Here is a 26436-nt window from a genome sequence, read left to right on the forward strand (position 1 = left end):
TGTCCCTGCCTCACAGGGCTGACATGATATATAGAAAGCATTGATTTGTAAAATGAGTTCAACAAATATTAGCAACTAGTACCACGATTATCACTTACTGTTAATATTAACGTCTGCAGCCTTAAACTGTGGTGTTCTGGAGGGACCAGTGGACAAGTTCACAATCCAGGCTACGGCACAGAACTTTGCCCTCTCCCTCCGGGGGTCCTTCTGCTTAATTCATTCATCCCTTTCTTCCTTCACACTCAGTTCACCTAAGAATCTTTGCATCTGGCTCCTCTTTACTTCCTCTCCTCTCTGCCCTCCTTAAGTGCTCTCACCCAGGGCACTGTGTGTCACATCCTAGTGGCTGTATCTAAAGAGTCAGCTCTAAACTCCCCTGATCTCGCTGAAGCATCTGACAACCAACCCCTTTTTCCTTGACACTAAAATGCTGACCCCCATGGACTTCATCCCTGCTTCAAACCCCCATGGTCCTGCACCCCCCCCCCCAAGTAAAGGCTGGGATCCTTGCCCAACTCTCTGCGTTGGCAGCCTCAGCTCCACTTCCCTACACAGGCCCCCACTCTGGTCCTCCTGGATCACGGAGTTCTCACCGCCCTGAAAGCCATCCCCTCCACTCCTCCAATCAGCGTGGTGAACTCCTACGCATCCTTCAAGACCCAGGTTGGGCTTCTCTCTTAGAAAGCTTTTTTCTGATGCTGCCTCCTCAGAGCTTCCTCCCTGCCTCAAGTTTTCCCAGTGCTCTTTTCCAAAGGAATATCTATCACATACTATCATGATGAGCTGTCCATAGCTTGGTCTCCACTAGACTGTGAGCTTCTTGGAGCTGGGACCAAGGGACCACTTTTGATTCATCTCAGGCCCCCATCCCCAGGAGCTCAATTTGCATTTGTCAAAGGACAAGCAGCAGGGAGCCTTCTCTGGGCCAGCTCCCGTGGGGATGGAAGAAGCCCAAAAGAGCCAGCAAACAGGCAGTAACAGAGCCTGAGAAGGTAGCTCCCTGGCCAGTCTCCTTCTTTGGGCTCAGGAATGAGGACAAAGTCCTCCCAAGCATCCAGAATGGAGATACTAGATACTAGGTTTACACTGTGCTAGACCGCACCGCAGCGGCACTGCCTACATGAGTTCGTTTAAATCTCATAACAATTCTAGCAGTTAGGCAGCACCAGCCTCATTTTATAGGAAGGAAATGGGTCAAAAAAACTTAAATAACTCTCCCAAGATGGCGCAGCTAGAGTCAGAAACAATCGCTGCTCTCCAGGCTCTAAATAAGGTGACCTTTTGCTTTTAAAGGGTAATTAGAGATGAGTTGATATTTGTTGCTATACTTTGAATAGATTAATAGGTTTTTTTCCCCCAGGAAAGCAAAGTATAACCTTGCTACCCCGAGTGTGGTTGGTGGGCCAGCAGCATCAGCACCCCCAGGATGGCATTAGAAATGCAGATTTTCAGGTCCCACCTCAGCCTTCCCTAATCAGAAACTCTAGGGGTGGGTCTCTAAGTCCAGATTTTAACAGGCCCTCCAGGGGATTCTGATGCAACCTATAACTTGAGAACCATTGCTGGAGAGGTTGCAATGTTTTCCAAATTAATTTAACTATAAAGCAAACCCTTTTTAAAGGAAACATTACTTTATGATTTGTGTTAACTTATACCTTTATTTTATGATCCATTTTTAACAAAAAACTGCTACTTTAGCAAATATAAGTAAAAATTTCCAGGTCTAACTTTTAGGTGGGAATTTTTTTCCCCTTACATTTTCCCCAACAAATTTATTTTCCAATGGGACACATCTCTGATACTGTAACAGAATTCAGCATAGGTAAATAGGGTTGATATACAGACATACAGGGATCAGTTAGAACAAGGAGGAGACGACTTTAACAATTACCAAGGAGATCCAAGGATTTGGGTAGCATTCGTGAAGTTAAAGGGGAGAATCCTATTTTCTGAGTGCTTTGGTGATGTGGAGCCAACTTGTTTCTGAGCTGGGGTGACAGTAGGAGGGTGTGGGGACTTCTTCCCGCAAAACTCCTGGCTTTGGCTTCCAAAGTCAAGAGAACAAGCTCCCTCGGCTTCCCTGCTCCCGTGCCATCATCTCTTCCTCTCTCGCTCTCACCCAGCCTCAGAGGGCCTCACCCCAGCCCTCACCATGGGCAAGGAAGCCCATCTTTTCTCTCTAGCTTCCTGCTCTTCATCTTGGGGCCCGCTCTTTCCTTCTCTATGCCACCAGCTCCTTTCAAAGAGCTACCATACATGTAATTTTGTCTGACTTCACGCAAGCAGTGGGTGACTGGTCTGTGGGGCTGGAGCAGGGGTGGGAAGACTTATTGCCTTCGGACCACACTCTTCTCCCTGTCCCCAAACAAAGCCTCTATCTGGCCCTTGACCCCCTCTCCCCCGTCCCTTGCAGGGCTCCCAACCTTGCTTGGCCTCAATGCTCCCTGAAGCCTCTCTGCTTAGCTCCGGGCCTACCCATCCCACTCTACCCTTGGCCTCACTATCGGAGGCCGGACAGGGCTCTGAACGTCAACATGCCCCCTGACTGCACTCATCTTCCTCTTCACCACTTCTTGTCCAGCTTTCCTTTCTGATGACCACCCCACTCTGCCTATAAGCCAGATGTACAGTGTCAAGGGTGCCTTGGGTTCTCCCCTCGGCCTCTCCCCATTTTGACCTGAATTTCAACTGGATCCTGGGACATCCACACCACATCCCGAAGTCCTCCCTACTCTCCCGTTCCCTGTCTTTGTTTTTCTCCACCGCTGGGCTCGCTCATCTGACCCTCAAAGGCTGCCAGGTCTACCTTCTGCAATGTGGCTCTGATTTCCCTCACCTCTCCCTGTTTCTCATCCAACACTGCAAATCCAGACCCCAAGGAGAAGGATGACCCTCCAAGGAGCTGCCCCCCCCCACACCCTGCTCTCATCTGATGAGAAATGTCCGGTGGGTGAGGACCCAAGCACCCTGGTCTGGTCACCTCTCCCGAACTCAGTCACATTTCTGCACTGTTCTCCTCTACTGGGAAGGAAGCTCTCTTTCTCAATTTCCTTTGAAGAGAACATTCCCTTACCAGTCCCGCCAACCTCCTGCAATCAAAGCTCCAGGCTGCAAATGGTGAGTGGTGATTAAACAGATAAGCTGCTCCTCCTTTGACGACAACATGAAATTTCACCACCCACGTGGTTCTGTGAGTAGGCCCAGCCACACCCAACCTTTATATGTGATGCTCCCTCTGCCAGAGCATCCGAGTCCTGCTTCTCCAGGCTCCCAACCGTCTGGTTAGCTGCAAGGCCAGGCTAGGTGTCCTTCTGCTGTGTAGCCTTCCTGGACCCCATAATGAGATAACACCAAACAGAGGAAGGGTCCCTCTATGAGCCCTTGAGGGCAGAGGTCGATCTGAGGGAGCAAGTGCTCAGCAGGTGATGCTGGAGAAGTGGGTCCTGGCTGGCCTGACCTCATTACTGGGAATGAATGAAGACTAATGCTGTCTTTAGGGAGAACCTTCTCTGTGCAGGGTTGACATATGTGGTTCCTTAATATTCTCACAACAGCCTGGAGTGGGAGCTATGGTCTCATTTTTTAGATGAAGACACCAAGTCTCAAAGAAGTTCACCAGCTTCCTTAGCCTCACCTTCCACTGGCCCAGAGCCCTCTCCCATGAATCCCTCATCTCCCGGGGTGGGGTCCCTCTGACCTGCTTCCCTGAGGCCCAGTCCCCTTGACTCATCCTCCTCAAATGCAGAGGCTGTGTCTCTTCTCTCCTTCTTAGGACCGCATGGTCCTTGGTTCACTGTGCCAACAGAGCTGGTGCTCAGCTGACCACCCCAGCTGGGCTGTGCCAGGTGGGGCTGAGGGCCCATCTCAGGATTTCTTTGCTCTGGTCCTGCCAAATAGTTTGCAGCTCAAGGGGCCAAGTAACATGGAAGATGTAGAGAAAGATGGGCTATGGTATTGCTGGAGAGATGGTGGCCTGTGTGGCCCATACTGGGGAGCACAGGGGAGGAAGCCTCCCTCAGACCTGGAGCTTCTAGGAGCTTCTGGGAGAAGGGGCACCTTATTCCAGTCCTGAAAAATGATGAGTTGGACTTGGCCAGGCAAAGAAGGGAAAAAGGGCATTTGAGGCAGAGAAAACAGCGAGGCAAAGACAAGGGGACACGAAGACCCCCAGCTCTGGACACACATGGCTGGGGAGTCCTGTGCATCTGGGGGCAAGAGAGAAGGCTGGGCAGAGACCCCTGTGGTTGGGGTAATCGCTGAAGGATTTTAGGTAGGTGAGTCAAAGAATTATATTTGCTTTGTAGAAGGAGCCTCCAACAAACTATACAAGTACTTGAGAATGAACTTCCAATTTCTGTGTGGGATGGAGCCTGGGGAAGCAGGTAGAAGAATGTTCCTGAACATTCTGGGGAGACATGGCGGAGCTGAGAAAGGAGGACATGCACACTGAGACCCAGGGGATGGACATGATCCCACATTCACCTGGATGGAGGATGAGGCCAAGGGAGGCATCAAGGCCAGTGGTTTCAATCCTGGTTGCACATTAGAATCCCCCAAGGAGCTTTTAAAATATACTCATGCCCGTGCTGCAAATGCTGGCTTAACAGCCTGGCTGCAGTGAGGTGGCACGGAGTCTTAATACTAAATGCACAGTCAGGACTGAGAATCACTGATCTAGGATGCTGTTGGCTATGATGGGGATACGTGAGAAGGAAAAGATAAGTGTGTGATTGTGTGTGTGTGTGTGTGTGTGTGTGTGTGTGTGTGTGAAGTGAGGGCCTGTGAGGTGGCCACACTTAATTCATTTTGAAAGGGTTTACTGAGCACCTATCCTGTGGCAGCTGCTGTGCTGGGATCCTGAGATAAAAGATGACAATGGCCTAAGGAACACTGAGCAGACATAAGAAAGGCACAGCCTGGCTTTCACTCCACCATCCCTCCATCCACCATCCACTATCCATCCCTCCACTCACCATCCATCCATCCACCCATCCATCCATCCACTCCCCCACCATTACTAAGCAGAGGTGGCACTACCCCCCAAAGCAGTATCATCTCCTCTGACCTTGCTGCCTCTCTAGCATTATCGTTTTCTCTCCAAACTGCCCCTTTTACAAGGGCCTTCTGTCCTTGTTGTATCATCCTGGTCTGGATCCTGCTCTCCTAAAGCCACATGCCTTTGACTCAATAATGCTAACCCCTGGGTAGGAAATGAGACATATGATTGCCCTGATGTTTCTAGGGAGCCAGATGTTGGGTACTGCTGCATCGCTAATCTAGTGGTTTGGTTTTAATTTTACTCTCCATTTGATCTCAATAGTAGCAGGGAAGAAAATCCCCAGTTTTGAACCCCAATAGACCTGGATTCAAATCCTGGTTTTGCCAATTCCTGCCGAAATGACCTTAGGCAAATTCCTTGGCCTGGACCTGGCAGAGCCTCAGTTCACTTACCTGGAGATGGTTAAAAACAGTACCTATTTCTTGGGGTTGCTGTGAAGGTTAAAACAGACGATTCTATACAGAAAGCACCCACACCTACAGCCTGGCACTTAGTAGAGGCTTATTAAGTGTCAGGCCCTTATTACTTCCTCCCTCCCATGGAGATGCAGCCTCAGGGAGACAAATGCATCCCAGTCTCTGTGATGTGAGGGGATTCCCTGCGGAGCCTCATATGTGTGTGTGTGTGTGTGTGTGTGTGTGTGTGTGTGCAGGGTTTTTCTCAAATGCCCCAAAGAGGAAGGCCTGAGTGTGTGGCCTCCCACCCTTTCTTTACAGAAGTTCGACCAAATGAGGCAACTTCTTGAGTGGAGCAGCTATGCAGCTAAGCAAATGCTACCACAGAAGCTAACTGGGTTAGTGCTTCTCTACCTGTCTGCCTCCTGGTTATGCCAACCCAAGGCCAGGGCCCACCCTGGGAGACTCTCACCCTGGCGGTAGGGGGTGCTGGGCACTGGGAGGTGCTGAATCTCCTCAGGGCCGTCCAAGGCTTGGTCAGGTTGCATGACCACGGATTTAGGGTTTTCCAAATTTGCATGACTGTGAGAATTCCCTAAAGTATCAGAGTACAGATTCAAATGCCCTCCACTAGCCCTGAGGTAGGGCTGGGGCTCCATGTTGGTGATGAGCACCCAGGGAGTCTTTGAAAACCGTGTAATAATTCAGCCGCCAAGAAGGAGCACAGAACTCGGATCTCTGCCGTTAATTAGCAGGGGCTACTGGGCAAGGTATTGTACCTCCTTATTCCACATATTCCTCAACTGCAGAATGGGGATAAGATCTCTGCCTGCCTCGTGGGGTTGTAGTGAAAGACGAACGGGGATGCATGTAAGTGATCAGCACAGGCATGTTGGTCATTATTACTGCAATGCCCTACCAGCTGGGTGACATCCTGGACACTGTTCACCCTTGAACTAGCCCCAGGGGAGATGAGCTGTGGATGGGGATGGGGCACTCCAAGTAAAGACCTCCACTCCGGGCTGAAAACAGCTGTTTGGTGTCTGGAGTCCTACAGTCTGTAAGTTTGTTTAGATACAGGTTTCCCTGTGATTTGATTGTGCATTAAGGATCCATGCTATTGCCGAGATATAATCAAACGATTTGGGTAGAGTTGCTCTGCTGAGCTGATCCCCCAGCCCAAGCCCACCACAAGGGGAGGAATGAGGGTTCCACCTCCGGCCCCAGCCGCTGGAGGGCTGCCCAGCATCCTCGAGTGCTTGAACACTTACGCTTTAGAGTAGTTCAGAACAAAGTCTACTCCCTTCTCACTATCGAACTGGATATCTCTGGGTAAATCCTTGTGGCATTTGGCATCGATACTCAAGGGGAAGCCAGGGTTCCACTCCATCCATCTGAGCGTGAAAAGGAAGGAGAAGAAAACTGGGTTAAATGTCTGGCTTTTGGGCTGGCCCCTCAGGCTGAAGGCTGCCTGTGTGGTCTGAGGATGTGCCCATAAGGTCACCATGCTTTAGCTGAGCGTGTGCCTGGCGAGGTACTGGGATGCCTCCCAAGGTCTGGTGTCCCCCCACCTTGCTGTGCCCTGAGTCTCACAGTGGGAAGCCAGAGGTTCCCTAAACCTGAAGCTGGGCTTACAGCACAGGGGTGGTGAGTGGTAGGTGCACACCAGTGTGTACAGAGAGCATCAGAAGACCTCATTTATTTGAGGTGATATTCAAGGGCAATGTCTCCCCAGCACAGCGCTGCCTTGCTGGTCCCTGGAGGTGGAAGTGGTTAAGGTTGCCCCATCACACTTGACCTAGACATCCAACATCCTACCAGCTTGGTCATCACCCCTGTATTGTGTGTGGTGGTCGAAGGAAAGGGGACAGTGGTCATGTCTTCCCAAAGGGGGCATGAGTCAGCAGGGAGGTTGGGTGAGGACCTCCAGTCACAGACTGATGCCAATAGCGGGTTCAGAGATTGTTATAATCAAAACAGCTCCCCGGGACTTCCCTGGTGGCACAGCGGTTAAGAATCCGCCTGCCAATGCAGGGGACACGGGTTCGAGCCCTGGTCCGGGAAGATCCCGCATGCCTCAGAGCAACTAAGCCCGTGCACCACAACCTCTGAGCCTGCTCTCTAGAGTCCGCAAGACACAACTACTGAGCCCACATGTCACAACTACTGAAGCCCACGTGCCTAGAGTCTGTGCTCTGCAACAAGAGAAGCCACCGCAATGGAGAAGCCCAAGCACCACAAAGAAGAGTAGCCCCCGCTTGCTGCAAGTAGAGAAAGCCCGCACGCAGCAAAGAAGACCCAATGCAGCCAAAAATAAATAAATAAAATAGATAAATTAAAAAAAAACAAAAAAACCCCAGCTCCCCTCAAAGACAGGCTGTGCACTCTACCCCGCCAAAATTTTTAGAGCCTGGTGTCCTTAAAATTTATCCTGTAGCATTAGGCATTTAAGTTTGTTTTTTAAAATTTTACTTTTCTTTTTGTTTATTGAAAAACCAAACCAAACCAAACCAAAAATCTGTTAGTTTCTTTTAGGGTGGGGAGAATAATCTTTTATTTATTTAAATGATCTTACATTTGTTTAAAAACCAAAATTTACATTCTGGGATTTCAGCTTTTCCATTTGTATTCCTTTTTTGCGGTATGCGGGCCTCTCACTGTTGTGGCCTCTCCCGTTGTGGAGCACAGGCTCCGGACGCGCAGGCTCAGCAGCCATGGCTCACGGGGCCAGCCGCTCCAAGGCATGTGGGATCTTCCCAGACCGGGGCACAAACCCATGTCCCCTGCAGCGGCAGGCGGACTCTCAACCACTGCGCCACCAGGGAAGCCCTAGGAATGTCTTTTTTTTTTTCCTTTCTTTTTTTTCTGCCTAGGATTTACTCAGAAAATTACGGTCCCTTCAGCTTAAGGAAGTTTTTCTCCTATTTCTTTGGTTTTTACTTCTCCATGTATCCCTATCTCTCCTCTGGAACTCTCTCTGCACATCAAATCTTCTATATCTGGTTTTCATGACTCCTATGTTTTCTTCCATGACTTCCACTTCTTTGTGTATTTGTGTTACATTTCCTTACATTTCCTTCCATTTGTCACAGAGCAGTGTCTGGCACATAACAGGCACTCAATAATTAGTTACTGAATGAACAGATTTTGTCTTCCAGGAGACCAATCAGATCTCACAGTGACTATTACTCTTTTTTTCCATTTTTCTATGAAATATTCAATTCCGAAATCATGTTTTGTGGTTGCAGAAAGTCTTTTTAGATTCTAATTGCATCTCCTTAAGAATTCTCTCTCTCTCTCTCTCTCTTTTTAAAATTAAATGTCTTTTCTGCTTCTTCCTTCCTTCCTTCTGCCTGGTTGTTCAATTTGGTCTTTCCTATGGAGTATGAGTTTTTTCTTTGCCTATTTATCTGTGGGTATGAAGGCCTTTGGCTCCTATGCACATCAGCCTGTCAGGCCTCTCAGGCAACAGTGACTGCAGTGGAAGGAACATAGGTATTGGTTTCAGGTGCCAGTAGTAAACTAGCTGGCAAACTGTGCTGTCTCCATGCAGTGAGAGGCCATTGTCTCCTGACCTCCTGAGGTGGGGCACTTTGGAGGCTGGGGGTCAGCAGGAAGGTGGGGTCTTGAGGAAATGTGCTCCAAGTAAACTCTACCCTTAAGAAAATGTGAATGTATTTGCTGGCCCATCTCTCCTCATTGGGTTCAGTGCTTCCATACTGAAGAAATCCAGCTCTACTCAGCTCTTCAAATTAATTAGAGCCCTACTTCCCAGTGGCTAGGAAAAGATGGTTAGGAATATTTAAATTGATTTGACCAACAGTAATTAAGTAATTGACAGTTAATACCAGTGGGGCTACCAGATGACTGCCTCAATTTTACACATATATTGGAGATACCTTAAATCATTTTCTGAAACAAAGGGAAAAAAGTCAATAAATTAGTTGACGTTTGTGCATTCATCCACATTTTTACCCTGGTTAATGTTAATCCAGCATTGGCGTTAATACAGACAACAAAAATAGAAGGTTTTTTTAATGTCGAGGAAAAGAGAATGTTGTTAGTAAACTAACAGCGAGAAATGTAGGTTCTATACAACAGAAAACGCTTTTCAAAATGCATTTTGAGTGATCATATCCAGTTCCTGTTCACCTCTAATGATACTAATGAGAGGCTTACTGGGCCAACAGGATACCTCAAAAAACATTGTGGAATTTTTGTGACAATAAAAGTACAAGATGATATTAAAGGGCCTTAAGACTTTTAAAAAATAATTATTAGAGTATAGTTGATTTACAATGTTGTGTTAGTCTCAGGTGTACAGCAACGTGAATCAGTTATACATATACCTATATCCACTCCTTTTTTTTTAGATTCTTTTCCCAAATAGGCCAGTACAGAGTACTGAGTAGAGTTCCCTGTGCTATACAGCAGGTTCTTATTAGTTATATATTTTATATATAATAGTGTGTACATGTCGATCCCAATCTCCCAACTTATCCCTCCCCCCCATCCCCTGGTAACCATAAGTTTGTTTTCTATATCCGTGACTCTACTTCTGTTTGTAAATATGTTCATTTGTACCCTTTTTTTTAGATTCCACATATAAGCGCCATCATATGTTATTTGTCTTTTTGTGTCTGACTTATTCACTCAGTGTGACGATCTCTAGGTCCAACCATATTGCTGCAAATGTCACTATTTTGTTCTTTTTATGGCTGAGTAATATTCCATTGTATGTATGGACCAAATCTTCTTCATCCATTCCTCTGTTGTTGGACATTCAGGTTGCTTCCATGTCCTAAGACTTTTTAACGACCTAAACTCTCAGTGTTTTACTTCCCTCTTATAAGAGAGATTAGATTAAAAAGGAATACAGGCTTCCCTGGTGGTGCAGTGGTTGAGAGTCCGCCTGCCGATGCAGGGGACACGAGTTCGTGCCCCGGTCCGGGAAGATCCCACATTCCGCGGAGCGGCTGGGCCTGTGAGCCATGGCCGATGAGCCTGCGCGTCTGGAGCCTGTGCTCCGCAATGGGGGAGGCCACAACAGTGAGAGGTCTGCATACCGCCAAAAAAAAAAAAAGACATTCCTAGATATATACTGATTAAATTGTAAAATGTCAAAGAGGAGAATGCTGTGGAGACGGAGAGGGGATTGAGAAAGGGAAAGAGAGAGAGGAGAGATGGTTCCACAAACTCACAAGCTTCTGGGAGAAGGAAAATAATGAAGCTATCACTAGGTTTCTCATTTGCCATACTGAAAATGGGGATATAGTGTAAGGTGTTTACAGACTTTTTTAGATAATCATTTAAGCCTCTTATATCAAGTATGGACTCAGACATTATATTACCTGCATATATTACCCATCCTTTCATATATTAATTGAACAAGTTCAGCCAAACAAAAATGACATTAGAATGAACCAAGAAGTTCCTAAATATAGTAAAAAGTGTTTATTAGAAAACAATAGCAAATATATTGAACAAATAAAAATATCAAAGGCATTTTCTCAAAAATCAAGACCCAGGAAAGATGTTCATCCTTACTACTGTTACTTTGTTTTGGCAATAAGAAAAAATTATCAGTGATGTAATAATGTAAACTAAGAGACAAAAGTATCATCATTTATATAATACGATCAAATAACTGGGCAATTAAATAGACTCACTTAAAAATAGAGACAATATTGGACTTCCCTGGTGGTGCGGTGGTTTGGAATCCGCCTGCTAATGCAGGGGCATGGGTTCGAGCCCTGGTCTGGGAGGATCCCACATGCCGCGGAGCAGCTGGGCCCGTGCACCACAACTACTGAGCCTACGCTCTAGAGCCCACATGCCACAACTACTGAAGCCTGTGCGCCTATAGCCCGTGCTCTGCAACAAGAGAAGCCCGTGCGCAGCAACCAAGACCCAACACAGCCATAAATAAAAAAACAAATAAATTTATTTTTTAAAAAAGGAGACAATAAAATAATTTAGTAAGGTGTCAATACAAAGTAAATATTAAATAATGAGTAATTATCTTTATCCCAGCAATATTCATTGGCAAACGGAAAAACACCCTACTTAGAATGGCAAAAGCTATAGTTTCCCTTGGTATAAAGTGACCAGAAAGGTGAAAGAACTTCATGAAGAAAAAGTAGAAATTCTACTGAAGGACATCACACAAGATCTAAATGGGTGGAAAGATGCAACATTATTAAAATGCCACTACAGGACACACGTGTCATTCAAAGCGATTCTCATCATGAAAAACTTTAAAAAGAACCCTAAGGGCTTCCCTGGTGGTGCAGTGGTTGGGAGTCCGCCTGCCGATGCGGGGGGCACGGGTTCGTGCCCCGGTCCGGGAGGGTCCCGCGTGCCGTGGAGCGGCTGGGCCCGTGAGCCATGGCCGCTGGGCCTGCCGTCCGGAGCCTGTGCTCCGCGGTGGGAGAGGCCACGGCAGTGAGAGGCCCGCATACCGCAAAAAAAAAAAAAAAAAAAAAAAAAAGAACCCTAAGATAACGTAACGCCTATTCACATTTATTAGAAAGTTCTGGCAACCAAAAGATGGCACTGGGCCATGTAGTAGAAAAACAGACCCAAGAAATATGTGGATATAATACAAAACTAGCTAATATTTATCCAGTGCTTTTTATGTGTCAAATACTAGTCTATGTGTTTTCATGGTGTAACCTATTTCTTTCCAAAATCCCTAGGAAGTGGTACTATTATTTCCCTCATTTTACAGATGGGGGAATTGAGGCACAAAGAGATTACACAACTTTCACAGGACAGAGTGTGGCAGTTAAGTGGGAGCTGAGCCCAACACCGGCTGCAGAGCCCATGCACGGGGTCACCACGCCAGCTCCATGCGCTGTGGGTGTCATCCCAAAGCAGCAGGAAGAAACATTATGTATTAAATGATACCAGGGACATTTGACCCCCACTTCACATCATGTATAAAAATACATAGCCGATGAATTAAAAGCCTAAAGTTAAAAATAAAATTATAAAAATATTAGACAAAACTATGAGAATTTATGTAACACTGGGGTGGGGAGGGCCTTCTTAAGCAAAGCAGGAAACCCAAAAGTTACAAAGAAAAGGAATATATATATTAAGAAAGTAAAAAGCTAAAACCTGTGACAAAAGCAACTGAAGACAAATGATACACACTATACATATAACAAAGGGATACAATCTTAATATATAAAGAGCTGCTTTAGATTAATAATAAACCCACAGGAAAATAAAGCACATAAATAGGCAATGCAGAGGCTAAAGTCATCAGTGGTCAGGGGTATGCAGACTAAGACAGCAGCGGCTCTTACTTAAGGATTCCTGGATTGTTAAAAATTTAAAAGATTGATGTTATCAGGTATTAGTGAACGTATGGGCAATAGTATATTTTTTTTTTTTTTTGCGGCTCCGGACGCGCAGGCTCAGCGTCCATGGCTCACGGGCCCAGCCGCTCCGCGGCATGTGGGATCTTCCTGGACCGGGGCACGAACCCGTGTCCCCTGCATCAGCAGGCGGACTCTCAACCACTGCGCCACCAGGGAAGCCCGCAATAGTATATTTTTACATACTTTTGGTGGGGTTGAAAATTACTGTAAAGTTTTGGGAAGGGAATTTGGTCATTCTTTTTTTTTGAAACATCTTTATTGGAGTATAATTGCTTTACATGGTGTGTTAGTTTCTGCTTTATAACAAAGTGAACCAGCTATACATATACATATATCCCCATATCTCTTCCCTCTTACGTCTCCCTCCCTCTCACCCTCCCTATCCCACCCCTCTAGGTGGACACAAAGCACCAAGCTGATCTCCCTGTGCTATGCGGCTGCTTCCCACTAGCTATCTATTTTACATTTGGTGTAAATATGTCCATGCCACTCTCTCACTTCATCCCAGCTTACCCTTCCCCCTCCCCATTTCCTCAACTCCATTCTCTACATCTGCGTCTTTATTCTTGTCCTGCCCCTAGGTTCTTCAGAGCCTTTTTTTTTTTTTTTTTAGATTCCATATATATGTGTTAGCATACAGTATTTGTTTTTCTCTTTCTGACTTACTTCACTCTGTATGACAGTCTCTAGGTCCATCCACCTCACTACAAATAACTCAATTTCATTTCTTTCTATGGCTGAGTAATATTCCATTGTATATATGTGCCACATCTTCTTTATCCATTCATCCGATGATGGGCAATTAGGTTGTTTCCATCTCTGGGCTATTGTAAATAGAGCTGCAATGAACATTTTGGTACATGACTCTTTGAATTATGGTTTTCTCAGGGTACATGCCCAGTAGTGGGATTGCTGGGTCATATGGTAGTTCTATTTGTAGTTTTTTAAGGAACCTCCATACTGTTCTCCATAGTGGCTGTATCAATTTACATTCCCACCGACAGTGCAAGAGGGTTCCCTTTTCTCCACACCCTCTCCAGCATTTATTGTTTCTAGATTTTTTGATGATGGTCATTCTGACTGGTGTGAGGTGATAACTCATTGTAGTTTTGATTTGCATTTCTCTAATGATTAATGATGTTGAGCATTCTTTCATGTGTTTGTTGGCAATCTGTATATCTTCTTTGGAGAAATGTCTATTTAGGTCTTCTGCCCATTTTTGGATTGGGTTGTTTGTTTTTTTGATATTGAGCTGCATGAGCTGCTTGTATATTTTGCAGATTAATCCTTTGTCAGTTGCTTCATTTGCAAATATTTTCTCCCATTCTGAGGGTTGTCTTTTCATCTTGTTTATGGTTTCCCTTGCTGTGCAAATGCTTTTAAGTTTCATAGGTCCCATGTGTTTTTGTTTTTATTTCCATTTCTCTGGGAGGTGGGTCAAAAAGGATCTTGCTGTGATTTATGTCATACAGTGTTCTGCCTATGTTTTCCTCTAAGAGTTTTATAGTGTCTGGCCTTACGTTTAGGTCTTTAATCCATTTTGAGTTTATTTTTGTGTATAGTGTTAGGGAGTGCTCTAATTTCATTCTTTTACATTAGCTGCCCAGTTTTCCCAGCACCACTTATTGAAGAGGCTGAATTGTATTGTATACAATTGAAGAATTGTATATTCTTGTCTCCTTTATCAAAGATAAGGTGACCATATGTGTGGGTTTAACTCTGGGCTTTCTATCCTGTTCCATTGATCTATATTTCTGTTTTTGTGCGAGCACCATACTGTCTTGAATATTGTAGCTTTGTAATATAGTCTAAATTCAGGGAGCATGATTCCTCCAGCTCCATTTTTCTTTCTCAAGATTGCTTTAGCTATTCAGTGTCTTTTGTGTTTCCATACAAATTGTGAAATTTTTTGTTCTAGTTCTGTGAAAAATGCCTTTGGTAGTTTGATGTGATTGCACTGACTCTGTAGATTGCTTTGGGTAGTATAGGCATTTTCACAATGTTGATTCTTCCAATCCAAGAACACGGTATATCTCTCCATCTGTTTGTGTCATCTTTAATTTCTTTCATCGGTGTCTTATAATTTTCTGCATACAGGTCTTTTGTCTCCCTAGGTAGGTTTATTCCTAAATATTTTATTCTTTTTGTTGCAGTGGTAAATGGGAGTGTTTCCTAAATTTCTCTTTCAGATTTTTCACCATTAGTGTATACGAATGCCAGAGATTTTGGTGCATTAATTTTGTATCCTGCTACTTTACCAGATTCATTGATTAGCTCTAGTAGTTTTCTGGTAGCATCTTTAGGATCCTCTAAGTATAGTATCATGTCATCTGCAAACAGTGACAGTTTTGCTTCTTCTTTTGTCATTTGGATTCCTTTTATTTCTTTTTCTTCTCTGATTGCTGTGGCTAAAACTTCCAAAACTCTGTTGAATAACAGTGGTGAGAGTGGGCAACCTTGTCTTGTACCTGATCTTAGTGGAAATGGTTTCAGTTTTTCACCATTGAGAATGATGTTGGCTGTGGGTTTGTCATATATGGCCTTTATTATGTTGAGGTAAGTTCCCTCTATGTCTACTTCCTGGAGCGTTTTTATCATAAATGGGTGTTGAATTTTGTTGAAAGCTTTTTCTGCATCTATTGAGATGATCATATGGTTTTTCTCCTTCAATTTGTTAATATGGTTTATCACATTGATTGATTTGCGTATATTGAAGAATCCTTGCATTCCTGGGATAAACCCCACCTGATCTTGGTGTGTGATCCTTTCCATGTGCTGTTGGATTCTGTTTTCTAGTATTTTGTTGAGGATTTTTGCATCTATGTTCATCAGGCACTGAAACCAAATCAATATACAAATGGAAAACAAGCTGAATGTCCAAGAATAGGAGAATGGTTGAATAAGTTATGGTACCTTCACATAAAGCAAGAAATATGTGGCAGTTTAAGGACAAGGGAGAAAATGAGATACTATTGCACACACATTAGATTGAGAAGGATGCAAATGTCTCAAAGTGCAAAGTGGGTCAGTGATGTAGGGAAACAGCAACTCAGGAACAGCTCTTAGGGTGAAAATTGGCAGAATCCCTTTGGAAAACAGTCGGCAATATTTAGAAAACTTAACACGTGGTCTGCAAACTTTGGTGTCTACTCCTAGGGATGTTCTCTAGAATAACTCATTCAAGAGAGCACCAGGAGACAAGACATATGTGGAAGCTTATTGTGGTGTGGCTTGCAACAGCCAGAAATTAAAGACCACCCACACGTCCACCAGCAGGGAAGTGGGTGAACACAGTGGTTTACTTACATGGTGGTGCACTACACAGAAGCTAAAATGAATGGATGACACCTATCTGTGTCAACTGGCTGCTCTTTAAAACAGAATGACCACTGGAAAAAAAGCAAGTGACAGAATGATTAAATTAAATGATGTAAATTAGATGAAAACACATTCTGCTGTGTGTGTGTGTGTGTGTGCCTGTGTGTGCCTGTGTGTGTGTGTGTGTGTGTACCACGCAGGTATATGCAGTCATAGTGAGAGAACATGGATGCTGGGTTATGACTTGTGTGGGATTCTCCATGTCCCTGCCTGGCTGATTGAGTGACGAGAGCCAGCTGGACTTGCCAGCTTTTGACATACTGGAGATTATTCTTAGTTGTTACTTCCAAACTCTAATCTGGAAGCCTGTGAGTTCATATGAAAGAGGAACTATAAGAATATGCAGATGGTGCAAAGTTCAGTGTTTCCTGAACAGAAGCAGAGGAGGAGGTCTGAAAAGGACAGATGAGTAGGAGGAAGAAACGATGATTAGATCTAAGAAAGGGGCAGACTATCTCACCAGAAAACCTTCTGCCCCATTCCCTAGACCCTGCCAGAGCCCCGTCTCTGTAAAACCAACACACCACTGAATCCACCTCTCCCTGGGGAAGGGGTGTTTCTCAAAGGGTGCTGCATGGAACAATCATTCTGCACGATGCTAAGAGTCGTACGTCAAATTCTCTTGGGACACACTGGATTTAAAAAAAAAAAAAAGAGGGCTTCCCTCGTGGTGCAGTGGTTGAGAGTCTGCCTGCCGATGCAGGGGACACGGGTTCGTGCCCCGGTCCGGGAAGATCCCACATGCCGTGGAGCGGCTAGGCCCGTGAGCCATGGCCGCTGAGCCTGCACATCCGGAGCCTGTGCTCCGCAACGGGAGAGGCCACAACAGTGAGAGGCCTGCGTACCGCAAAAAAAAAAAAAAAAAAAAATTAACCACGGTCCATTACCCCAGAACTTCTCAGAATCCTCAATGCTTATGTGCATTGTGGACCTCTAGAAGGGGGATGTGTTAAACAGTTTCCCAACCTTTTTTATACCATGGGACCCTCTTCTGGGGAGAAAGTTTTGGGACCAGTTGATCCAGTGCACACTTTGAAAAATACTGGGTTAAGACAAAATGCCCGTAAGACTGATCTATCAGTCATTAACTGAATTTGTGTGGAACTGATAAGATTTGCTGTCCACTCTCTTAACAGGACACAAACTAGCCTGATTCTCTGGAAGCTGTTTAACTCGCCACAGTCTAGGACTCCCTCCTTCCACAAGGCCAGAAGCACGTGGAGTGCTCACTGTAGGGGCTTTCCCTGGGTGGTTGAAGTGGGCAGGGAAGCTGTGGAAGGGGCGTATGAACGCCAGCCCTTTAGGATGGGAATGGGCGGTGTATAGCTCTTGGACAATGCCTTGTGCACTGCACCAAGTACAAAAGTCTCAAAACACATCATATGGTGCCTGAGCTGAGAGGCTTACTCACAAATATTCTACAACAAATTGCAAATTCATAGACCCTTAACATTATGCACTGTATTAGCAGATTATTCTTCCATAGCTGGTACTAAAAATCATAAAAATTTCATTAAAAATTGTATTTTGGAAAAGAATATATAAATATATGTATGTATGCGTATATATGCACACACACACTCACATATGCATAAAAATGCACAAGACATCTGTATAAGCAACATCCAGATCGAGAATCAGAACATTGCTAGTAGCCTCAACACCACCCACTGCCCACTCAACCTCCCCGATCACCTTGATTTTGTGATAATCGGTTCCTGCTATTGTTTATGGTTCCACTGCTATACAACTTTGCCTAAGCAATATGATTTCAAACCTCATGGACTGGCCAGACATGTGTCTGGTTTCTATTCTTTAGCACTGTGTTAGTGAGGTTTGTTCATGTTGCTGTGGGTACCAACAGTTCACTGCTCTTCCTTGCAGGGTAGAGTTATCAGAATTTGTTCCACTGCTGATGGACATTGGGTGGTTTCCAATTTTTTGGCTCTCATAAATAATACTGTTGTGACCATCTGTGTACATGTATCCAGGTGCACCTGCACACCCGGATTTAGATCCAGGAGTAGAATTTCTGAGTCAAAGATTATAATGTAGCTTCAATTTCACCAAATATTGCAAAACTGTGTTCTACAGAGGTCGTTTCAATTTATATCCCTGTCAGCAGTGTATGAGCCTTCCCATCCCTTCATACCTTCTTTAACACTTGGGTATTGTCAAGTTGTTTCAGTTTTGCCCGTGTGTGTGTGTGTGTGTGTGTGTGTGTGTGTGTGCAGCAGTAGCTCATTGTGATCTTACTTTTGATTCCTCTGATAACAAATGAGGTTGAGCGCCTTTTCGTATACTTGCTGCTTATATTTTGTGCAGGGACTGCAGTGTCCATTCTTCTACTGAATTGACAATGCTCTTCTGTAGATTTGTAGGGGTCCTTGGTACATGATAAATAATAATTCTTGTCCATCACTCTGCGAACTTTCTCCTGACTCTCTTTGTGGTGTCTTGTAGTGAACTGAAGTTCCTCACTTTGAGATAGGTGAGTTTATTCTTTTCCTCTATGGTTAGTACATTTTGAGTCTTGTTTGAAAAATCTTTTTTCCTTGAGGTCATGAAGAAGAATCTTCTATAGTTTAAAAGTTTTATAGTTTTGCCTTTAACATTTAAGTCTATTCAACCCAACAATGAGTTTTCTGAATGATATGATGTAGAGTCCAATTTCTTCTCCTTTTTCTCTTCCTCCACTTTTCTCTCTCTGTTCTGTATGGATTCCCAAGAGTCCCACACTACCCATTGTCAGAGGCTCTGTAATATATCAAGTATCCATGTGTGTATGGCCCTGTTTCTCATTTTCCATTCTGTTTCATGGAAATGTAAGTTTTTCAAGGAACAGGGGATAGAGCTAAAGATAATTTTGAGACTGGGGCAATCATTGGTCTCAGTGGGGACTTCTCAACCACTGGACAGCAGTGGGCCCATGAAAGCGGGAAAGAATAAGGGGCTAAGAGAAAAGAGATGTCTTTACAAATTAGAAAAGTTAAAAAAATAGAAGATACCACCCAGCTACAGCAAGGATTAGTGAACTAGGTATCTACACATTGATCATGAAAAATGGTTAAAGATTTTTGAAGAGAAATTTGTCTATATATACTAATAACTTCTACTATTTGACTTAGTAATTTCATTTCTGGGTATCTATCCTGAAGAAATACTTAATAATACACACAAAAAGGAAAGATTTTCACATTGTTTATAAGAGTAAAAAATTAAAAACCTCCTAAATGTCCAGTCAGGTTAGTGTTTAAGTAAAGTATGGTGCATCCATACAATGAAATATTATATAAAAACTAGAATAATGTTTGTGATGAGATTTTTTAAATATGGGGAAATGATCCTGCTATACTTCTAAGGGAAAAAAAGGAGGCTGTCAAGTCATGTATACAATATAATCCCAAAGAAATAAAAGTGGAAATGGATGGATTACAGGTATTTTTCCTGCTTCTACATTATTCTCCTTCTACATTATTCCCCTTCTCTTGCTTTACTGGATTGAAAAAAACAACAAAACCTGACATATTACATATTCCTTGTAAGAATTTGAATTATAGAGGAATATGTGAAAAGTGTAGCAGTCATCACTCTCCAAAAGCAACCCCCCCACCCCTGCCCCTGCCCAGTTAACCATGCTGACTGTTCCTTCTCTTGGAAGGAGTCTCAAACTCAAATGTCTCCAGGGGCCAAAGTAGGAAATGAAAGAAGCCTTGATATAGATGATAGACTGGTATTGGACTGGGGAAACCTAGAGAATGAGCCCTGTTTACTCAGAATTCCACAATGACCCAATAAACACATTTATAGGCTGGATACAGCCCACTGACCACCACTTTCCAGATGTGCACTCTTGCTCATGTATTATTTTTAAAAACAGTTATATTGAGATATAATTTACATACACTAAAATTCGTCCCTTAAAAGTATCCAATTACAAGGTTTGTAGCATATTTACAGAGTTGAGCAACCATCACCATAATCTAATTTTGGAATATGTTCACCCCAAAAGAAACTTTGTACCCATTAATGGTCATTCTCCATGTCCCACCCCCAACTTTCAGCTCTAGGCAACTACTAATCTACTAATGTGTGTCCATAGACTTGCCTCTTCTGGACATTTCATATAAATAGAATCATACACCATGTAGCCTTTTGTATATGACCTTTTCATTTATTATAATGTTTTTGAGGTTCATCTATAGTTTAGCATGTATCCATAGTTCAATGCCAAATAATATTCCATTGCATGGATATACAGCATTTTATTTATCCATTCATCAATTAACAGAATTTAGGTTGTTTCTAGTTTGGGGGTATTATGAATAGTGTTATTATAAATATTTGTGTATAAGTTTTTTTGTGTGTGTAGAAATACGATTTCATTAGTTTTGTGTAAGTACCTAGGTAGAAGTGCTAAACTGTTTTCCAAAGTGGCTGCTTCATTTTACATTGCACCAGCAATATATGAGGGCTCCAGTTTTTCCACATGCTTCATAGCACTTCTTATTATCTGTCTTTTTAATTCCAACCATCCTAGTGTGTGTGAAGTGGTATCTCATTGTGCTTTCAATTTGCATTTTCTTGATGACTAATGGTTTTGAGCATCTTTGCATGTGCTTATTGGCCATTTATATATTTGCTCTGGAGAAGTGTTTATTCATTCCTCTTTATGGCCAAAATATATTCCATTATATAGATATACCACTGACATTCATCAGTTCATGAACATTTGGGTTGTATTCACCTTTTGGCTATTATGGATAATGATGCTATAAATATTCACGCACAGGTATATTTGTGTGAACATAAGTTTTCATTTCTCTTGGGTATATGCTTAGGTGTGGAATTGCTGGATCATATGGTTACTCTGTGTTTAATAGATTGAGGAACTATCAGACTGTTTTCCAAAGCAGCTGTTACATTTTACATTCCCACCAGCAGTGTATGAGGGTTCTGACTTCTCCACATCCTCACGTTGTTATTATTTGACTTTTTGATTCTAGCCATCTTCGTGAGTGTGAAGTGGTATCTCACTGTGGTGCTGATCTCCATTTCCATGATGAATAATGATGTCAAGCATCTTTTCATGTACTTATTGGTCATTTGTATATCTTCCTTGGAAAAATATCAATTCAGGTCCTTGCCGATTTTTAAATTGGATTATTTATCTTTTATCATTAAGTTGTAAGAGTTCTTTATGTACTGGATCCAAGTCCCATAACAGATACATGATTTGCAAATATTTTTTCCCATTCTGTGGGTTGTTCTTTCACTTTCTTGGTGGTGTCCTTGAAGCATAGAAGTTTTAAAATTTGATGACATCGACTTATCTGTATTTCTTTTGTTGCTTATGCTTTCATGGTCATATATAAAAATCCTCTGCCAAATTCAGGGTCATGAAGATTTACCCATGTTTTCTTCAAAGTTTTATAGTTTTATCTCTTACATTTAGGTGTTTGATCCATTTTAATTTACATATGTGGTGTGAGGTAAGGGTTCAACTTCATTCTTTTGCACGTGGCTATTCAGTTGTCCCAACACCATTTGTGGAAAAGACTTCTTTCCCCATTGAATGGTCTTGTTGCCTCTGTTGAAAACTAATTGACCATAAGTGTAAGGGCTTATTTCTGGACTCTCAATTCTATTTCATTGATCTATACGTCTATCCTTATGTGAATACTACATTGTCTTGACTACTGCAGTGGTGTAGTACTTGGGATATTGAGAAGTGTGAATCATCCAACTTTGTTTACTTTTTTTTCAAGATTGTTTTGACTATTCTGGGTTCCTTGCATTTCCATATGAATTTTAGAATCAGCTTGTCAATTTCTGCAAAAAAGTCAGCAGGGATTTTGATAGCGATTGTGTTGAATTTGTACATTGCTTTGGGGAGTAGTGCCATTTAAACAATGTAAGTCCTTTGGTCCATGAACATGAGATGTCTTTCATCTTATTTAGCTCTTCTTTAATTAATTTCAACAGTATTTTGTAGTTTTCATTGTGTACGTCTTAAACTTCTTTTGTTAAATTTATTCATAAATATTTTATTCCTTTTGATGTTATTGTAAATGGAATTGTTTTCTTATTTTCATTTTAAATTATTGATTGCTCACAAAAACAACTGAATTTTGCATATTGGTCTTGTATGCTGCAATATTGCTTGTTTTCAGTTCCAATGATTTTTTTGGTGAATTCCTTAGGATTTTCTACACACAAGGCCATGTCCTCTGTGAATAGCAATGGTTTTACTTATTGTTCTCCAATACGGATGTTTTTTCTTCCTTCTTGTCTAATTGCCCTGGCTAGAACCTCCAGTACAGTGTTGAGTAGAAGTGGCAAAAGCTGATATACTTATCTTGTTCCTGGATCTTAGGAGGAAGGCATGCAGTCTTTTCCCACTAAGTATGATGTTAACTGTGAAGTTTTTGTAGATGCACTTTATCAGGTTGAGGAAGTTCCCTTCAGTTCCTATTTTTTGAGTGTTTTTTAAAATTTTTGTCAAATGCTTTCTTGTGTGTCTATTAAGATGATCATGTATTGTTTTTGACCATGTATTTTTTGTTCTTTATTCATATGGTGTATTACATTAATTGATTTTTGGATGTTAAACGAATCTTGCATACTTGGAATCAATCCCACCTCTTCATATTGTATAATGTCTTTTATGTGCTGCTGGATTTTGTTTGCTGGTACTTTGTTGAAAATATTTGTATCTATATTCATAAAAGATATTGATGTGTAGTTTTCTTATGACATCTGGTTTGGGTATAATACTGGCCTCATACAATGAGTTGAGACAAGTTCTCTCCTTTTCTATTTTTTGGAAGAGTTTATGCAGGGCTGGTATTAATTTTTTAAATGTTTGCTATAATTCACCAGTGAAGCCATATGGGCCTGGGCTTTCCTTTGTAGGAAGTTTTAAAATTACTTAGTAGGAAGTTTTAAAATTAATTTAAAATTAGTATTCACTCTCTTTTCTTGTGATCAGTCTATTCATTTGATTTGTTCTTGAGTCAGCTTTGGCAGTTTCTGTCTAAGGAATTTGTCCTTTTCGTCTAAGTTATTTAATTGGTTGGTATACAATTGTTCATACTATTCCCTTTCATTCATTTTAATTTCTGTGAGGTTGGTATTGATGTTCCCTCTCTTATTTCTAATGTTAATAAATTGAGTCTTCTCTTTTCTCTTAGTCTGTTAGCTAAAGATTTGTCAATTTTCTTGTAGATTATGTATCACATTTATAACTGAATTATTATAAGAAGACATAAAAAGTGAAGGGTAATTCCTACAACGGGAGTGGGAGAACATCAAGGTGAATTCAAGCCTTTACTGTCCCATTCCTCCTAAATGCCAATACGGTTGATCCCAAGTTTTTCATAACTCTTTCACCATCTCTGCCTGGAGTGGTGGTAAGGTGGAACTTGGGTATTGAGGAGCACTGAAGGGATCTGGTCCCTTGGTCATCACGTACCAGCAATGATGGGCCATAAACTGTGGGCAGGGTTATGCCCCCGAGATAGAAGACACCATGGCCCCAAGCCATTTGGTCTGATGTCATAACTCACCGATACTCTTTTTGCCGTGTTTCCAGTTCTTTACGTCTGTGCTGCTTGAGAATGTGAATTTGGTCATCACAGGCCAACTTTGCTGTGAGAAAAGGACATGGGTGAGAAGAGCCTAGGGAAGCACATTAACATCATCCGTTTTCAGATTTCCCTCAGACACCCTTCCCGAGCCAAGTGCTTTATGTGTATCGTCTCATTTAAGCCTCGGAACACTCCCTCATTTTATGGCAAAGAAATGGGGGTGTGGGAGGTTGAATAGATTTGCCCTTGAACTTTACCCAAGGTCACAACCTAATTAGTGGATTTTCAACACAAGACTCAAATCCCATGCTGTCAGCTAACTCTCTTTATAAAAGACAAATCCAGTTCCTCCTCCTCCTGTCTGCTCACTCAGCAAGCCTGGGGGCTCTGAACCTCGGGGTTCTGAGAATCACATCCAGATACGTAAGCCAGGCTTGGTTCTCATCGTGAATTACAGGAAGGCAGACCGATGATTCTCTGGCAGGCACAGTGTGCCCACCTCTGGCCTGCCTGTGGATTTCCACCTGGGGGCTCCCAGGACACTGCCTTTGCCAAGAATCGTGGGGCCCCTGGTGCAGAGCTGCTTTTCCACTTCAGAGGAAAGGCATTCCGTGATCTTTGGTGGATCTCTTCAAACCACTTCAGAGCAGTTCATTCCTGCATTTCTCACGCAGAGCAGAAATGGCAGCCACTGCGGGTTTCCATGTTGCCTGAGAGAATAGCAGGGACTCATGGCTCTTGTGTTTCTAAGTCCAGTTGGTTGCTTCCTGGAGAAATGTGTGACTTAAGATTCAATATACAGACGCTGACACTATCCAGTTTCCTGTGGTGGCTACACAGAGGAATGAGAATGGAGCTTATTCTAAAACAGCCTGTCATGTCCTAGAGTGTGGGCTTTAGAAGAGATGTTCTTGGGTTTGGGTTTGGACTAGGGCTGTGTCACTTAAAGCTGTGTGAACTTGAGCAAGCTGCCTTAGCTTCTTCCCATGTAAAATGGAGATAATAACGCTTATTTCTAGGGCCATGGTGGGGATTTAGGGGGAGACTGCAGCAAATCACTCCATACAGTGCTTAGGACCAGTAAGTGCCCAGTAAATGGGAACCATGGTTATCACTGTTGTCCTTATAACTATCATGGACCTGAGTGTCCTCTTCCTCCCTCTAAGCCAGACTTCAAAGGTGTCTCATCTTTCATTTCAGGAATGGGCAGGTGGCTAAGGGCACGGTTGGTAACACTTCTCAGGGCCTTTAGAGCAGGAGAGGTCAGATCAAGATTACCCTTTATACTATTATTTAGGGTAAAATCAGTGAACACAGTCAATGGAACCCCGACTGGCAGGATTCCAGAGCATCTCCTTGAAAGGGGGCCGCTGCAGTGAAGAGCTTCTCCAGCTCTCTGTGGTGAAGAGCCGGCTTTTTAAAACTTCCATTCCATCACAGACTGACATTTTTGTAAATAAGTGGGGAGGCTCTAGGCCATTGAAGGCAAGGTGAGTATTAAATGTAACAACAGCTGTCACTGGCACATTCATCATCTCTTATCCACCCTTAAAGAACCTGCCTATTTCTCAGGCACCTTGCTCTGAGGAGTTGTATCTCCTTAGCTTTACTGTATGAATAAGTCAGAGAATGTGTAAAATTGCAACCTACCAAGTTTCAAATGGCATATAGCATCCTTCTTCCTGGCCCCACTGACGAACAGAACTTCTGGGAACAAGGCAGGTGACAAAGCCTGGACTGACTACAGCAGAGTTCAGGGGGACAGACTCCAAAAGACTGATATGAGTCTTTCACATAGATGCTTGGAATCCCTGGGACCACAGTGACCCACTGATCTTCCTCTTTGGGCCCCAGTTCCAAGCCTGGGACTGGAGCTGCCTCAGGCAGAGGTGCAATGGGCCAGAGAGCTCTGTGAGGCTCAGAACTGTTGGGTGCTGGTCTGCAATGAGGTGAGAACAGAGGTTGAGTGTACAGGTTTACAAACTTAGAGTAACTTGCTAAAATACTTCTGACTGTTGCATCTGATAATAAAAACAGGGCTTGTATTTTGAATGGCTTTGGTTTGTTTTTTATTTCATTTTTCTAGTAGTTAACTTTTATTGTATTTTACAAAAATGTCAGTCACCACAGAGACAGCCCTCTGACTTCTATGGTCACCCCAAGTGCAGTGGTGAAATATTAGTTTCCAGAGGTTTCTATGTGGTGAGTGATTGAATCACTTGTGGGCTGGGCCCCCTCATTTCCAGGTTGCCCAAAGGGTTGGTTGTCGTGCCATGTGGTGGACCAAAGATGGCCACAAATTCTTTGACATTCCTTCCATTGAGAGGAGGTCTATGTTCCCCTTGCGTCTGGGTGGACTCTGTGACTGCTTGGACCAACAGAACGTGGTAGAAGTTACACTGGGCCAGTTTCCAGGGCCAGGCTTGAAGAAACTGGCATCTTCCACTTTCTGTCTCTTGCTTTTGGAAGCCAGCCACCACAAAAAGAAGTGCAACTACCCTGAGACCACCAAGCTGTGAGAAGCCCAGGCTCTACGGGGAAGCCTTAAAAATGAGATGCCATGTGGAGAGGGAGAGACCACGGAGCCCTGAAGCACACGAGAGGAGAACCATCTTAGAAGCGAA

General features: G+C 43.2%; 1 protein-coding gene across 4 annotated transcripts in view; it reads right to left on the reverse strand.

The window, feature by feature from the left end:
- ALOX5 (arachidonate 5-lipoxygenase) overlaps nt 1–26436 on the reverse strand; it is a 55193-nt gene that overhangs the window by 19065 nt on the left and 9692 nt on the right. For 3 of the 4 annotated variants that reach the window (XM_032607658.1, XM_032607657.1, XM_032607656.1), the window contains exons 3-4: nt 23792–23873; nt 6729–6851 (exon numbers count right to left, since the gene is read on the reverse strand). In XM_032607658.1, the coding sequence (XP_032463549.1) occupies nt 6729–6851; nt 23792–23873 (205 nt within the window). Of the gene's footprint in view, nt 1–6728; nt 6852–23791; nt 23874–25462; nt 25530–26436 lie in introns of those variants that run through there. The other variant, XM_032607659.1, reaches the window with a different exon arrangement.

Source organism: Phocoena sinus, chromosome 16 (assembly GCF_008692025.1).
Source record: "Phocoena sinus isolate mPhoSin1 chromosome 16, mPhoSin1.pri, whole genome shotgun sequence".
NCBI classification, from domain to species: domain Eukaryota; kingdom Metazoa; phylum Chordata; class Mammalia; order Artiodactyla; family Phocoenidae; genus Phocoena; species Phocoena sinus.